This window comes from Pseudorca crassidens, chromosome X (genome assembly GCF_039906515.1).
Source record: "Pseudorca crassidens isolate mPseCra1 chromosome X, mPseCra1.hap1, whole genome shotgun sequence".
Lineage (NCBI taxonomy): Eukaryota > Metazoa > Chordata > Mammalia > Artiodactyla > Delphinidae > Pseudorca > Pseudorca crassidens.
In genome coordinates, this window is record NC_090317.1 from 39,629,053 (window position 1) to 39,644,845 (window position 15,793).

At 35.8% G+C, this 15,793-nt stretch overlaps 1 protein-coding gene and 1 non-coding gene across 2 annotated transcripts in view; both read right to left on the reverse strand.

The window, feature by feature from the left end:
- Positions 1 to 10,556: 10,556 nt before the first annotated feature.
- Positions 10,557 to 15,793, reverse strand: part of DNAAF6 (dynein axonemal assembly factor 6) — a 40,488-nt gene continuing 35,251 nt past the window's right edge. Inside the window, exon 7 of the mRNA XM_067723098.1 lies at positions 10,557 to 11,285. Coding sequence (XP_067579199.1) covers positions 11,156 to 11,285 — 130 coding nt within the window. The 3' untranslated portion in view covers positions 10,557 to 11,155. The remainder of the gene's footprint in view (positions 11,286 to 15,793) is intronic.
- On the reverse strand, positions 12,398 to 12,470 carry TRNAK-UUU (transfer RNA lysine (anticodon UUU)). Its single transcript has one exon. It is a non-coding gene; the product is annotated as a tRNA-Lys (tRNA).

The window sequence follows — 15,793 nt, forward strand, 5'->3', positions numbered from 1 at the left end:
AACCAATGGTGTAAATTCCAGTCTGGGTCTGAAGGTCTGAGAACCATAGGTACACAGGGGACAAGAAAAGATTGATGTTCCAGCTCAAGCAATCAGGCAGGAAGAGCCGAATTATTCCTGCCTTCACTTTTTTGTTTATTTAGGCCCTTAATGTATTGGATAATGCCACTCACGCTGGGGAGGGCAAACTGCTTTACTGAGTCCACAGGTTCAAAATGCTAATTTCATCCAGAAATACCCTCACAGACATACCCAGAAATAATGATTAGCCAAATATCTGGACACTTTGCGGTCCAGTCATGTTGAGACATAGAATTAACCATTACAATCTCCAACCTCATTTTGCTCCCTCCAGTGGTTTCCAGGCTGCTGGTTTTCACCATGATTGTGGCCCATTGATTTTCAGAGTTACTGTGGAATCGGGGAGAAGGTGGAGGTGGGAATACGGTAAATTAAAATGCCACAAATCTTGCTATTTTTACTCAGATTCAGCTATTTTCCTTAAACATTCCCTGGATTTGTTGCGAGCTTTTTGTTAATTTCTAGAGTTCTCTGTTAATTCTTAAGAATTTTTACTAGTTTTCTCATTGCTTTTATGGAGAAGAGGATTTTCGGTGGTCCTTACACCACCATTTTTGCTAACATCCTGCAATATAACATATATATATTGCCTTTGTATCACATGCTACTCATATTTTCCAAACTAAACTGTAGATTGTTTGACTGTATACTTCTATACACCACCTCTACAATGTCTAGCAAAGAAGTTCACTTACCAACGTGACTGGAATTGAGAGTGAGCTCATTGTTTCTTTATGTCTCTATGTTGAACAGGTTGTATTTGTGAAATAAAACCAGCTGTCATATACAAACAGATTCTCTGCTTGGTGGAGTATATTCACCAAAACTTGAAACACTCCACAGGTGAAAATGGCAAAAAAAATAAAGTCCCAAGCTGCAAAGGCAGAAAGAGCAGTGATGATCTGAATATAATTTTGCAGCTGATTTTCTCCTTTACTGACTTCTTTAAACAAACTTTTTGTTTTGAAATAGTTTTAGACTCACAAGAAGCATCAGAAATTGTGTAGAGAATTTTCATAGTTTACCTACCTTCCCCTAATGTAACTATCTTGTGTTACCATAGTACAATTATCAAAGCCGAAAAACTAGCATTGGTACAATAATATTAACTGAACTATAGACTTTATTCATATTCCTCAACTGAGTTTTAAAAGTCTATAGTGCAGCGAGGAAAAAAATGGAGGATGCAGAGAAAGAAGGACTGCCTGAAGTTGTCTAAGGCCAAAGGCGTTGAGTAAAAGGGAACAAGTTGAGCCAAAAATTCAGGATAGGCACTGTATAGTGCCTCCTCCTAATTGGCTTCTGGGGAGTGTGCCTTTTTGTTACTGGTCTCTTCGTGGAGGGTGCTTTTGGGGGGGCCTTTTTGTCAATGCGTGAGGCAGGGGAGCTTTTTCTTATTTGCATAAAGATTCCATGTTAACCTTGGCCTTGCCTTTCCCTGTACTCAGAGTAATCTATAAGTTAAATGTTGTAAACAAAAAAATTACCTTTGCCCTTACTACCTATCTGTTCGACTCCCCCCTCCTCCATACCACTCCTGAATGTGGGAATATTTAGACAATACATTTAGATAAAAACACTGCTTAGGAAGAAGGGTGATACTGTTCTTTACTGCATGGAGTATGAAACAAACAAAACAATAAACAGATAGGCAGGATGAGGAAAAAAGGTTGCTTTCCAGCACCTCTCTAGTTGGGTGTTCATAATGAAGCTTCTTAAATTTGTACTAGCATAAATTCAGTGTAAGACCTATTCATACATATGTGAATGTATTTTAAAGTCAAATAGAAACATTGCAAAATTATCTTGTCAGAAGAGTCGACTAAAAGTGCATTGCACTCAAATTCTGTTACTTTGTAATATATTACAAATCATCAACTGCTCTTCTCACAGCATAATTTATGGATGATTTCATGGTAAAATTAAATGGGAGAAGCCAGAGTGTGACAGTGAATGTTTTAAATGTATTTTATAATGCTCAAATCTAGTATTAGGAGACTAAAAATTAATTGTTCTAAAATAAATTCCAGATGGATACAGTTTAAAAGTAGAAGATGAAGCCTTAAAACCACCAAAATAAAAATAAGTGAAGGGACTTCCCTGTTGGTGCAGTGGTTAAGAATCCGCCTGTCAATGCAGTAGACACGGGTTCAAGCCCTGGTCTGGGAAGATCCCATATGCCACAGACCAACTAAGCCCATGCACCACAACTACTGAGCCTACGCTCTAGAGCCTGCAAGCTACAACTACTGAGCCTGCACGCCACAACTACTGAAGCCCGCGTGCCTAGAGACCGTGCTCCACAACACGAGAAGCCACCACAGTGAGAAGCCCACGCACCACAAGGAAGAGTAGCCCCCACTGATGCAACTAGAAAAAGCCTGCGAGCAGCAATGAAGACCCAACGCAGCCAAAAATAAATTTTTAAAAAAGTGGATAATCTTTCTACAAATATACTACATAACAATAAAAAATTCCTATTAAAAATATTATGAACAAAATTAAAATGTAAAGAACATTCTTGGGGAAATATTTGTAAAATATATTATAAATAACCAAATTTGACAAATCAATAAGGGAAAGTTAAATATTCTTATAGAAAAATGATCAAAAGAAAAAACAGTCCTCAAAACAAGAACATAAGAGGCTAATAAATGTATGAAAAATTGTTTAACTTCACTAGTATGTCCATAGTGTAAATGCCCAACAATTAGCTTTTTTGATTGTAATATAAGCGCCTGACATTAAGCTTTTGATTTTTGAGGCATCCATTTCAAAGACATCTGTCTTCAATAAACACACTGCCAGTTGCACAAGTAGATACAGAGCCAGGCCACCCTGCCTGTGAAGTTCCCCTTTTAGAAAGCCCTGGGTGACCTAGATAACTGACCCATTACTTTTCCCTTCCTGTGATTTAATTCCTGCTCTTACGTTTTAAATTCACCAATAAAGGGTGAATCAAGGGAAACCTTGGACACTTCACACTTGAACCCAATAAAGGCAGAACCCCAGGTCCACACAATATCTTTTTACATGTGACCTCTCAGTGTGGCCCTCGGACATGCTGTGTACTGTCCAGAATGTGTAAGTAACATATCTCGTTTTCTTAAAGTTCCTGATGGTTGTTGCAGAAGTGGGTCTTGCAATCGTAATAAGAACCACAAGGGCCAGTTGGGGAACTGTCTATGGGGGCAGCTCATAGGCCCAGGTAAGAGCTGCAGGCATTCCTAGCTGATAACATCACTATCAATAGGTGGAAACCAACACAAAACAATGTCGAAGAAGGGTATTTGTCAAAATGACATGATGCTATTTTTCCTTATTAAATTGGAAATGATGAAAAGGCATGATGACTTTCAGGATTTCTTCGAGTGTAGAGAAATGGGTACTCATATATTGTTGGGGGAAGTATACACTAGTATAATCATTTTGATAGGCAAGTTGGCTAAACTTATAAAAATATTTTAAAATGTGTATATCTTAATAATTTCACTTCTAGGAATTTAACCTAAGGAAAAAAGTATGAGATGTAAACAAAGAGAATGTATAATAATGCTCATATCAGTATTATTGATATAGGAAAAGTTAGAAATAACCAATCCATTATTATTTGATATTTAGAATCAGTAAATTGTATTATATACATGTGATGGGATATTCTGAAACCATTAAAAATCATTGTAGTGGACACTATTATGTGCATACAGATCAGGCTTCAAGACAGAAGGCCTTATTCCTCCAGCAGCTAGCAGAGCTGCTGGCAGATTGTCCTCAGCTGTCAGCCTTTTCTGGGAACTCAGCCCAAGAGAGTGACCTATCCCAAGGTTAACACTCTCTTCCAAGGTGCAGTTTGCATTCAATGACCAGTCAATGCTGGAATATAAAGGTTCAGCCTCCTTGTTCCAACTGAGGACAATTCTGGGAGATTATTCCAGATTCAGAGCTCCCTATGTGGTCTGCTAAGGCCCTGTGACTGCTTTGCAGCCCAACATCTCTCTTTGTCCAATATTGTTTCCTTTCCTTCCTTCAACAGGTGTTGATCTCAAGAGCACTCTCTAATATGCTTTTGCCGAGTTGGAGTCTGATTTCTGGGAAATTCAATCTACAACAGTTGTGTTGAAGAATATTAAAATGGGAAGATATTAAAAATATTTTGCTAAATTAAGAAAGCTGACTGGCCATGGCCAAATAACTAACTGAAAAACCCTTTTGATACAGACCTCTATGAGTGCAAGATAAAAATATACAAACATTTTTTAAATTGCATAACTGAGTTCACAAGAAATCAAGGAAAACTCTCAGACGCCAGAAATGAAGAGGAAATGGAAAATCAGAGTTGTAATCTTGTGAGTGGGAGTTGTGGTTACCCTGGGAAGGGAGGTTTTGTTTTGTTTTGTTTTGTTTTTTTAGTCTTTTGGGGTTTTTTTAGTTTTAATAATAAATTTTATTCAACCCAATATGTCATTTTAATATGTAGTCTATATAAAACATTATTAATGAGATTAAAATTTTTTTTTGCACATTAAGTCTTTAAAATCAAGCAGGGAAGGGAGTTGCAACTTTTAAGAACCACAGGGACAGGAGATGAGGTCTGGGGCCCAAGGGTCTCATCATACAGGTCCCCTGGAAGGGCTGTACTCTGTATAAAAGTTTGGAGTAGAAAAAAATCTGCATCTTTGGCATAGGGAAACAAGGAAGTTTATCTGACTGACTAAATCAAAGATGGAAGAAAAAATTTCCTCTGAGAATTTAAGCACGGGTCTGGAACTCATGTGAGCTTTGGGTTTTAATTTATCCTACCTGCATGACCAAGGAACCTGTACACTGAGGCTCTTGGAAGAAACAAAGGTAAAACTGCTTTGAAGGGCTGCTCCCACAACACAGACTGTAAGAATTTTTCGCAGAATGTTTTTAAAGCCCAATTAAAGAAGATATTTCAATTTTAAAAAACCTACAAGATTTAGAGAACAAACGTATGGACACCAAGGGGGGGAAAGTGGGGTGGTGGTGGTGGTGTGATGAATTGGGAGATTGGTATTGACATGTATGCACTAATATGTATAAAATGGATAACTAGTAAGAATCTGCTGTATAAAAAAATAAATAAAATTCTAAAATTCAAAAAAAAAGTGAAAAAACCCCACAAGATTAAATGATCTACCATGAGTGAGAGTCAGTGGACACAATCACCAGCAAGATTAGAATCCTGAGAATCATTGAGCTAGGGGATAATAGATTTGAGAAAATTATCCAATATTAAGGAAAAATAGAGATGAAAAATATGTCTGAGAGGCTGAAAAACATGGAGGATAGAATGAAAGGTCCAGGGACTTCCCTGGCAGTCCAGCGGTTGGGACATCACCTTCCAATGCAGGGGGTGTGAGTTCGATCCCGGGTTGGGGAGCTAAGATCCCACACACCTCACGGCCAAAAAACCAAAACATAAAACAGAAGCAACATTGTAACAAATTCAATAAAGACTTTTAAAATGATCTACATCAAAAAAAAAAAAAAAAAGAAAGGTCCAACCTAAATCTAAGAGGAGTTCTAGAAGGAAAATAGCGAGAATGGGAGAAAGGAAATACTTGAGTACATAATGGCAGAGGATTTTCCAGGACCGATGAAAGATTTAAGAACAAGTGCCAAATAAAATAAATAAAATTAAATCTATATGCAGACACATTATAATAAAACTGCAGAACACCCGAAACAAAGAGAAGAATCTTTAAAACTACCAGAGAGAAAAGATAGATTACCTCCAAAGGAACAACAATGAGATAGACAGCAGACTTTTAAATTATGAAATATAGCCCAGAACACAGGTAAATAATATCTTCAAAGTTATGAAGGAAAATATCTGTCAACCTAGATTTCTAAGCCCAGTTAAATTATTATTCAAGAGTGAGGGCAATAAAAACATTTCTCAGAATGAACTGAGAGAATCAAGAACTCACAGACTGTTGCTGAAAGAAATACTAAAGTATGCACTTCAGAAAGGAAGCACTAATGTGGAAAAAGGAATGGTGAGCAAAGAAGTGGTAGACATGTGGGTAGATCCAAATAGCGTCGGTCATGAGAAAACAATAATGAGGATGATGAATAATTTGGGGGTATGAAAACAAAGTTGGAGAGGTATAGATTAGCTAAAACTTTCTATGTCTTTGAATCATGTTAAGGGGGGTAGAACTATTGAGAAACTTTAGACATTTGAAGTAAAAAAAAGAAGTATATATAACTTCCAAATCAGCAGGAAGAAAAGAGAATTTTGAAAACTGACTAATAGAAAAAAAAGGCAAGAAAGGAGAAAAAAAACAGAAAAAAGCAGAATAAGACAGAAATCCCATATAAGGTGATATAAATAAATCCAAGTGTATCATTCATCACAATAAATGTAACTGGATGAAAACATGTGAGAATCTTTGTTGCATTTAAAAATCCAAAATTTATCTAAATTCTGTTCATAAAAGTCATATCTAAAACATAAAAGCACAGAAAGTGATGGAAAAAGATATGCCAGGCAAATACTAATCAAAGTGGATGTAGCTATGTTAATGTAAAGTAAAACATACTTTAAAGCAAAAAACATTATTAGGGATAAAGAGTGTCACAGAATATTGATAAAAGGAATAATCCACCAGGAAGACAGAACAATTTTAAGTCTGTCTGCAGCTAAATATATTGCCTTAAAATACATAAAGCAAAAATTGACAGAATTACAAGGAGATAATGAACAAATCTATCATCACTGGTAAATTTTATCGATAATACACCTCTTCATGTTGATACAGAAGGCAGGCCAAAAATTAACAAGAATGTAGAAGATCTGAACAACACAGTTTAAAAAAGAAAAACGAGCTGAAACACAACATTGTAAATAAACTATACTCCAATAAAATTAAAATATTAAAAAAACTTGAGTTGATATATATAGATAGAATTCTGCGCCCAATAATTACAGAATACTCATTCTTTAAAAATACACATGGATCATGCATTTATCACACTTTTTTTTATCACAATGCAATACAATTAGAATTCCCAGAAACAAAAAGATAATAAAAAAGAATATACTTGGAAATTAAAAGAAAGTAGGTTTTAAAGCCAGTTTGTGTGTTATCATCATATTTGGGGGAAAATTGGTATCTGTCTTAGGCATTGAAAGAAAAAGTTGGAAAGAGGCACTAAAAATGGTTAAGAGTGGTTATTTATGGTTTGCTGGGTTACAGGTGATTTTAAATTTTGCTTTATTTTTTTTCCTGTAGTTAAATCTGTTTTTTCTTTTCTTTTAACATCTTTATTGGAGTATAATTGCTTTACAATGGTGTGTTAGTTTCTGCTGTATAACAAAGTGAATCAGTTATACATATAGATATGTTCTCATCTCTTCCCTCTTGCGTCTCCCTCCCTCCTACCCTCCCTATCCCACCCCTCTAGGTGGTCACAAAGCACCGAGCTGATCTCCCTGTGCTATGCAGCTGCTTCCCACTAGCTAGCTATTTTACGTTTGGTAGTGTATATATGTCCATGCCACTCTCTCACCTTGTCCCAGCTTACCCTTCCCCCTCCCCATATCCTCAAGTCCATTCTCTAGTGTGTCTGTGTCTTTATTCCTGTCTTGCCCCTAGGTTCTTCATGACCATTTTTTTTCTTAGATTCCATATATATGTGTTAGCATACAGTATTTGTTTTTCTCTTTCTGACTTACTTCACTCTATATAACAGACTCCAGGTCCATCCACCTCACTACAAATAACTCAATTTCGTTTCTTTTTATGGCTGAGTAATATTCCATTGTGTATATGTGCCACATCTTCTTTATCCATTCATCTGTTGATGGACACTTAGGTTGCTTCCATGTCCTGGCTATTGTAAATAGAGCTGCAATGAACATTTTGGTACATGACTCTTTTTGAATTATGGTTTTCTCAGGGTATATGCCCAGTAGTGGGATTGCTGAGTCGTATGGTAGTTCTATTTTTAATTTTTTAAGGAACCTCCATACTGTTCTCCATAGTGGCTGTATCAATTTACATTCCCACCAACAGTGCAAGAGTGTTCCCTTTTCTCCACACCCTCTCCAGCATTTATTGTTTCTAGATTTTTTGATGATGGCCATTCTGACTGGTGTGAGATGATATCTCATTGTAGTTTTGATTTGCATTTCTCTAATGGTTAATGATGTTGAGCATTCTTTCATGTGTTTGTTGGCAATCTGTATATCTTCTTTGGAGAAATGTCTATTTAGGTCTTCTGCTCATTTTTGGATTGGGTTGTTTTTTTTTGATGTTGAGCTGCATGAGCTGCTTGTAAATTTTGGAGATTAGTCCTTTGTCAGTTGCTTCATTTGCAAATATTTTCTCCCATTCTGAGGGTTGTCTTTTCGTCTTGTTTATGGTTTCCTTTGCTGTGAAAAAGTTTTAAGTTTCATTAGGTCCCATTTGTTTCTTTTTGTTTTTATTTCCATTTCTCTAGGAGGTGGGTGCTTTATTTTTAAACAGCTTTTCTGTATTGTTAAAGTTTCCTACTTGGATCATGTAAGCATGTACTTTTTTTCTAATTAGAAAAAAATCAAATGAATTTTACTTAGGATGAAGTGTAGAATAATAACTTGCCTAGGCTATTGCAATAGCTTCCTAAGTGGTCTCCTCATTTTCATTCTTGCCTCCAAATACATCCTCTTCTACAAAGAACTTAGAATAAAATTCAAGTTCCTAACCTTGGCCTGTAAGGTTCTACGTGATATTGCTCCAGCCTACATTTCCAACCTTACCTCCAGTCACACTTGCCAGATTCATTCTACTTCAACCACACAGGCTTTAATTTCCTTGAACTCTACGCTCCAGGTTCTTTCCATCCTGGGTCTTCACATTTGCTACTCCTTGCACTTAGAAGCCCTACCACCCTCCTTCCCTCAACACTCTCTTTGCCTGGCTAAATCCTAGTTATTCTCCATGTTTCAGCTGAGTATGAAATCCTTAGGGGAGCCTTTTCTGACCTCCTTCCCCAGACTAGGTTTGGTTTCTCTGATATTCTCAAAGCACGCATTGTTCTCCTTCATACTAATAATAAACTTGAAAATATGTGTTTATGTGTTTACTTGGTTATTGTTGGTCTCCCTTGCTAAACTACTTGCTCCACGAGGACAAGGACCACATCCGGTTTGCTCATTGCTATATGCCCAGCACATAACATAGTGCCAGGCATGTGGTAAATGCTCAGTGGATATTTGTTGAAAGAATGCATTAATGAGTGCATGAATGAATGACTGAATCTTCACAAACGCAACTTGAGATTATAAAACCAAAAAGGGAGGTAAAGAAGTTCATGAAGGAGAAGGCTAATAATATGCCACAATCGTGGTTTTAACTTCCTTTTGTATTCTCTTTTTCTACATTTGCTTTAATGGACTATTCCCCTTTAAAGAGAGAAAAGTCCTGTGAATTAGCTTAAAAAAACAAAACAGCAACGATAACAAAGTTGTTACTTCTGAGGCCAAGGACAGTGAAGTAGGATGATTTGAAGATGGGTATAAATTACTGGATCACATTTCATTGTCCTGAAGCTCTGTTTCATTATATAATTGATACAGTACAACATAACCAAAGCCCAATTCAAGTTGCCCTGGATATGCTCTATCTTCTCTTCCAGGGACAACTTGTACACATACAGTCAGCTTGAGTAATAATGGTCTTTGTAATTAGGGCCACTACATAGAAAGAAGAGATACATTTTCCACTGACTCACTGTTGCTCTCTAGAGAAGAAAAATATTGGCTACTGCTTAGGCTTACTCCAGAGTTTAAAGTTTAGGGTATAGTCTTAAATTCTTAAAATACAGCCTTTTAAAAAGATGTTAAGAAAGCAAAGTAGGACACTCTTAATTCTGTGACACCATGGACTTAAATTCACAGACACTAACTTCTTTTCAGTTAATCCCACCCTCAGAAGAAAGTCATGGTGGTAATTTCAAAGTCAAATTCTCTACAAGAGCTTGGTGTTTTAACATAACCACTTTTTCCAAAATCTCAGTCTTTTCCTTCTATTTGATCTAGTCATAAACTAGATGCTTCATAGTTATCTGCATAATTAAACCTAGACAATATCTGCTTGAGTATTTAGTCCCTTAATTGTTCACATCTTTCCGCTGTTCATCTCTTTTCAAACTTTACTCCCAGGTAACTCCAGAGTTCTACAATGATGTGTGACACCAAGTCAAGTTATTCATAAATAATTCTAAAGTAAACTTATGCAATACAGTACAGAAGAGGCAGGGTACAAATTCAAACATAAGTATGTCCAATTACGATATACGAAATGAGAGAGACAGGATTTGTAAATGCGCCACACTTTTCTTTATATTCCTTTTAAATGTCAAGAAATTCAATTAATATAAACACAGTACTCATAAAGGCATTGTTAATAATTATTAGTGCACAAAAGGAAAGTATTTTTAACTTAAATAGATCCAAACACCGAGAACAGGACCGAGGAAGCCAAATAACACTGTGTGCTCAAGAGTATTTCTTATTCTAGTAAACATGTTGTTAGTATGGCACATCAGACTATTTATAATCCTCTGTTATTTGTATATTCCAGAACAATAGTGAGAGCCTAAACAGAGAACACTCGAAATCATTTGATTAAATCAACAAAAAGGAAACTAAATAAACTTTTCTGGTGACAGTAATGACCAATTGCTATGCACCTGATTGTACCATGGTATAATCAATTGGCTTAAGTTCTTCAAACTACTGAAATAAGTGGACCAACGATTTCATGGTCATATTTCAGTTATTTAGCTGACCATGTAGTAATCTAATTGGTTAGCCTGTAAATTCTATCCAGCTATCACTATAAAAATGGAATAGCTTATTAGTATGAGAAAACAGCATTTCCTACTAGATTAATAGAAATGACTGTAAATGATGAGAATAGTATTAGAATTGAATTTAGGCCCTGCCTGAAATATGTCAGAATAATAAAGAGAAGATAGTAAACATTAACCAATTTTTTCAAAGTTTTTAAAATTTTTTATCAGTGGTATTTTACCACTTTTCCTCCTTATTCATGTTGTTTCAGAAGAAATTAATAAAATCCAACTCTCGTTTCATAGTCATGGTGACCTCGAGAGTCTCAGTTTCAGCGATATAGAAAGCTTTGGCACTGTTGCATTCCACAGGATAGGGAAGGGTTAACAACAGCTTCCTAAAAAACAAAACAAAATAAAAACCTAGAATCAGTGATATCAAGACAATGGGAAGCAATATATATCACCACAATGTTAGGAACCAAAAAACTATTTAGTATACCATTTTTTTGGCCTTAAAAATCCAACCAGTGGTTTTGACCACCCCTCTTTTTTTCTAAATTGACCTCATTTTGCATTATATACACGTAGTCTCAGGCTATGTTTATTGGCATAGAAATAGAACCATTGCAACTTTAAGTTGGCTGGATAGATCTATTGCCAGTCATACTTATGTGTAGATGGAATGTGGCTGCCTGATAGAAACCTGAAAATTGGAATGGTTCTAAATAATTCTGCTAACACAACTGAATCTCTACTACTACATTAGGTGTAGTTATTGAAATTCAGGCCTGGAATGATTTCAATACCAGATCAATGAAAGTGCTTTTCTCTGCCTGCTTCTGTTCTTTCTACTATACATTGGCAAAAATTTCCTGTGAGAGATTGCTGAGTGTAGTTTGCAGTTTATGGCTCAGCTGCTGGATAATTGTATGCTTTAGATGCATGGTTGGGATGAGACATCCATAATTCTGTCATAGTGGTATGAATCTGAATTATGCATAGGGTCGGCACATGCTGGTATCTGAAGAAAATTAAATACATGAAACACTTGTTACCTCACATTCTCAGTAGAGAAGGCTTGAGTATCTCTATAAAAAGTGGGCAGAAAAGCTCTTTTAGAAGGTATAAGGTCCAAATCAGTATAGGAAATGTGGTAATTTTTAGGGGTACTTATTGAATACTTGTACAAAGAACTAGTATTTGAAAATAAAGCCCTTGAAAATCAATTGCTTCTTTGCTCATTTGCAAAGACCTAAGTTCAGGAAACTGGGCTCATTAAAAGTATTTATCACACATCTCTGGAACCTATAGGAGGAATTTTCTGTTACTCTTGTTCCATTCCAAATATCTGGGGTAGGAGAAACAACTTTCTCCACTTGAAGTAATGAAATCGCGATGTTTCTTAATATACCCTGTAATATTTGGCATCTCAAAAAAAATGGGTGCAAAAACCATTGAGTCCTTTTTTTTTTTTTTTGGCCCTGCTGCACAGCTTGCAGGATCTTAGTTCCCTGACCAAGGATCGAACCTGGGCCCACGGCAGTAAAAGCACCAAGTCCTAACCACTGGACCACCAGGGAATTCCCGAGAGTCCATCTTTTTAAAGTTGTTTACAATATAGGTTGTACTAGAGTTAGATTTGCTTTATCCCTTATTCTACAAATGATAGTATATTCACTTTTAAAAGAAAGCAAAGCTCAGTGGTGGTAGCTTCATTGCACTAAAAGACACCTAAAATCAGTTGAAGAAGGAGTTCCAATGATAATGTGCACTTCTCTATCCAGAGAGAAATAAATTCAAAAGAGACAGTGGCCATTGGAATGGTCCATCTATCCCTGCATTTTTGTCTAGTCCTTAGTAGTACAGCTTCCCATACTAAAATTTTGAGTAGAAACTGTGCAACTTATTTAGGCTCTTAGAAGAAGGAAAATACTGTGTGATATCTGAAGTGAGAGTTATATTTTAAACAATATAAAATTCTACTAATACTTAATCATATACAATTCATTGAAGAACAGGACTGTGTTTTATTTCGGTGTCCCCCCAGTGTCTAGCAGACTTCATAAATGTTTGTTGACTGAATGAATAAACGAATGAAAAGCAAACAGGTCACCACAAAATGATATTTGAATAACTGGTATAAATTAGTACTATAATAAAATATGAATGAACATTTGAACCCAATCCCTCTGCCTCTACTTTGAAAATATATTTGCCTTTTAAGAAGCTACAGTTTAGTCACTGATCAAATGTTTATCCAGTGTTAATTTTCATTAGAAATTATTTAAATGCAAACAATAATATATGAAAGTAAAACCCCAAAATTATCTGTACAGTGAACTCTATAGACTCACATGTTTACATTTATATTAGAGAATTCAAGTTGATGTTTCTTTCTTTTTTTTTTTTTTTTTGCGATACGCGGGCCTCTCACTGTTGTGGCCTCTCCCACCGCGGAGCACAGGCTCTGGACGCGCAGGCTCAGCAGCCATGGCTCACGGGCCCAGCCGCTCCACTGCATGTGGGATCTTCCCGGACCGGGGCACGAACCCGTGTCCCCTGCATCAGCAGGCAGACTCTCAACCACTGCACCACCAGGGAAGCCCCAAGTTGATGTTTCTTGCAAGAGATTTAAATAAAGGACAACCTTGTTCTGTACATATTCACATAATGCACTTTTTATTTTATGTCGTTAATAAATTATTTGATTTACATATCTGGGATAAAAAAAGGACATGGCCTTTTTAACGTTTCCTATTGGAGACATAACTATTTTCAAAGAAAGTGCAGAAATAGCTACTGAGCTGCAGTTCACTATTCCATTTAGAAAATATTTTTTTAGGTGTTTACGTCTTTGAATATCAGCCAACTCTCAATCTATTGGGTTGGCCAAAAATTTCGTTCGAGTTTTCTTGGAAGACATATGGAAAAACCCGAAATAACTTTTTGGCCAATGCAATAAATCAAAGGAGCACCGCAAAGGTGAGATAATCTAAAGCAACACACAACCAAAAATTAACTCATATTTGTCTTCAGAGTGTGTTTTTATTATCACATTCAAGGAATTCATTTATGATATTCTTAGAATTCATCTTAAAAACTAATGAAACCCCATATGAAGATAAAGTCAGGAGATTCTGAGACATTATACAATTTCCCCTATCTTTCTTCCTTTCTATCTACTCCATGTTGGGAATCTACATACCAAAACAACGTTGTAAAAAATGAAGAATTCAGCAAACTGTTTTATTTCTTTTCCATCTACAATGCCAAAATTCTGTTTTATTTATAATTTTAATGCAGTTGACTATCAATAGACTGATATTACTAGTCAATTCAGTTAAAATAAATTCACTTGTTTTGCCTTATAGATACATTAGCAGAATGTCCGCTCTTATCTTTCTTGGAGCCGGTAAGCATAGTGTTACAGGTGTCAAAGTTAGAAACTAAAGAAAGTAGATGTGCATATCAATAAACTAAAAAACAAGACACATTTCCAATAATACAATTTCAGGTAATAGCATGGCTCCAAAGCATGTTCAAGTGTTTAGGAAAAGTGATAAAAACTTTAATTCTATCTTCTGTCTTCTATCTTAATTAATGAATCTTCTTCTTAAGAGACAGTACCTTCATGCACTGAGCATTTAATGTATAAGTACTGTAAGATCCAAATGACCTAGTGCAGCCTACATTCTATGTGGAAAAATATCTCTGTGTGAGTCTTTCATTTAGTGAGCTCTGATAAATATCTGGAATGACAGCGTAGCCAGAGCAGCTGCCTAAAGATGGATGGAGACAGTGAGAACTGCTAGGGGAACGGAAATTAACTCCATAGTGTGTAGATATGTGTGTGCTTTTAACAAGTGCACAAATATCATGAAAAATTTGACTGTTCATTTAACCAACTTTCCTTGCAAAGTTTGTGTGGAAGAGTAAATGCGTGTATAACATGTAATGGGAAAAAATTACAATACTCCTTGAAGTGAATGGTAGGAATAGGGAATGTAATTTTTATAATATGAGACTTTTTTTGAGTGAATACATTTTTGAAATCATATTAAGTAATGAGAAAATATTTGATATGCATTCATCTGTAGATCATTTGGGGTTAAATGCATCTACTGTAGAAATCAAGGTTAAGCTATGCATTTTACGTTGGGTTGTTTACACACAGAAGTCTTTTGTACCAGAGATTTAATTTTGTTATTTTCTTGAAGCCCTACAATCAACAAAGGACAATTGTAGGTACTGATAATGGAAGGAAGAGAATGTGTTAGGAGCTGACTGCTCCCCGCACCCAGTTTGAAATGTCTATGAGTTACAAAGAATCACTGCACTCAGCCAAAGTGTGCTCACTGCTATACATCCAGATGAAAAGTGAACAAAGCAGTGAGATATTTAGACATTTTATCTAGCACCTGCCAGGTTCTATAGATTCCCTCCTTATAGAGTTAGTTTTGAGAGACAGGGCTGATTTATCCAGGTTTCAAGATAAACATTTTTATCAGAATTTTACCGTATACATTGTGTTCGGGGAACATGATTTGAACTTGTATAATAACAAGACTACTTTGAAAATATCAAATGTTTAGTTGAATTATTCCATTATCATCTGCATTATTTTTAAATGTATTCATGCAACTTGAGGATCTAGTGATAAATTAGCTGTTAGAACTTTTGTTTTAAGCAATTGATAAGACTTTTTGTTGATTTTTAGATGAATATAATCAAATTTAACCTTAGAGCCCCACAGTATCCAATATGCTTAAAGATTGCTTCTTTCATGCCATCACTGTACCAGAAAGCCACATGCAAGACTTACAACTTAAGAGATTTTCACCTCTAGCTATTTTTCCTGACAGATAAGCAAACTGTATCTGAATGTCAAGGACTATGTCTTGGT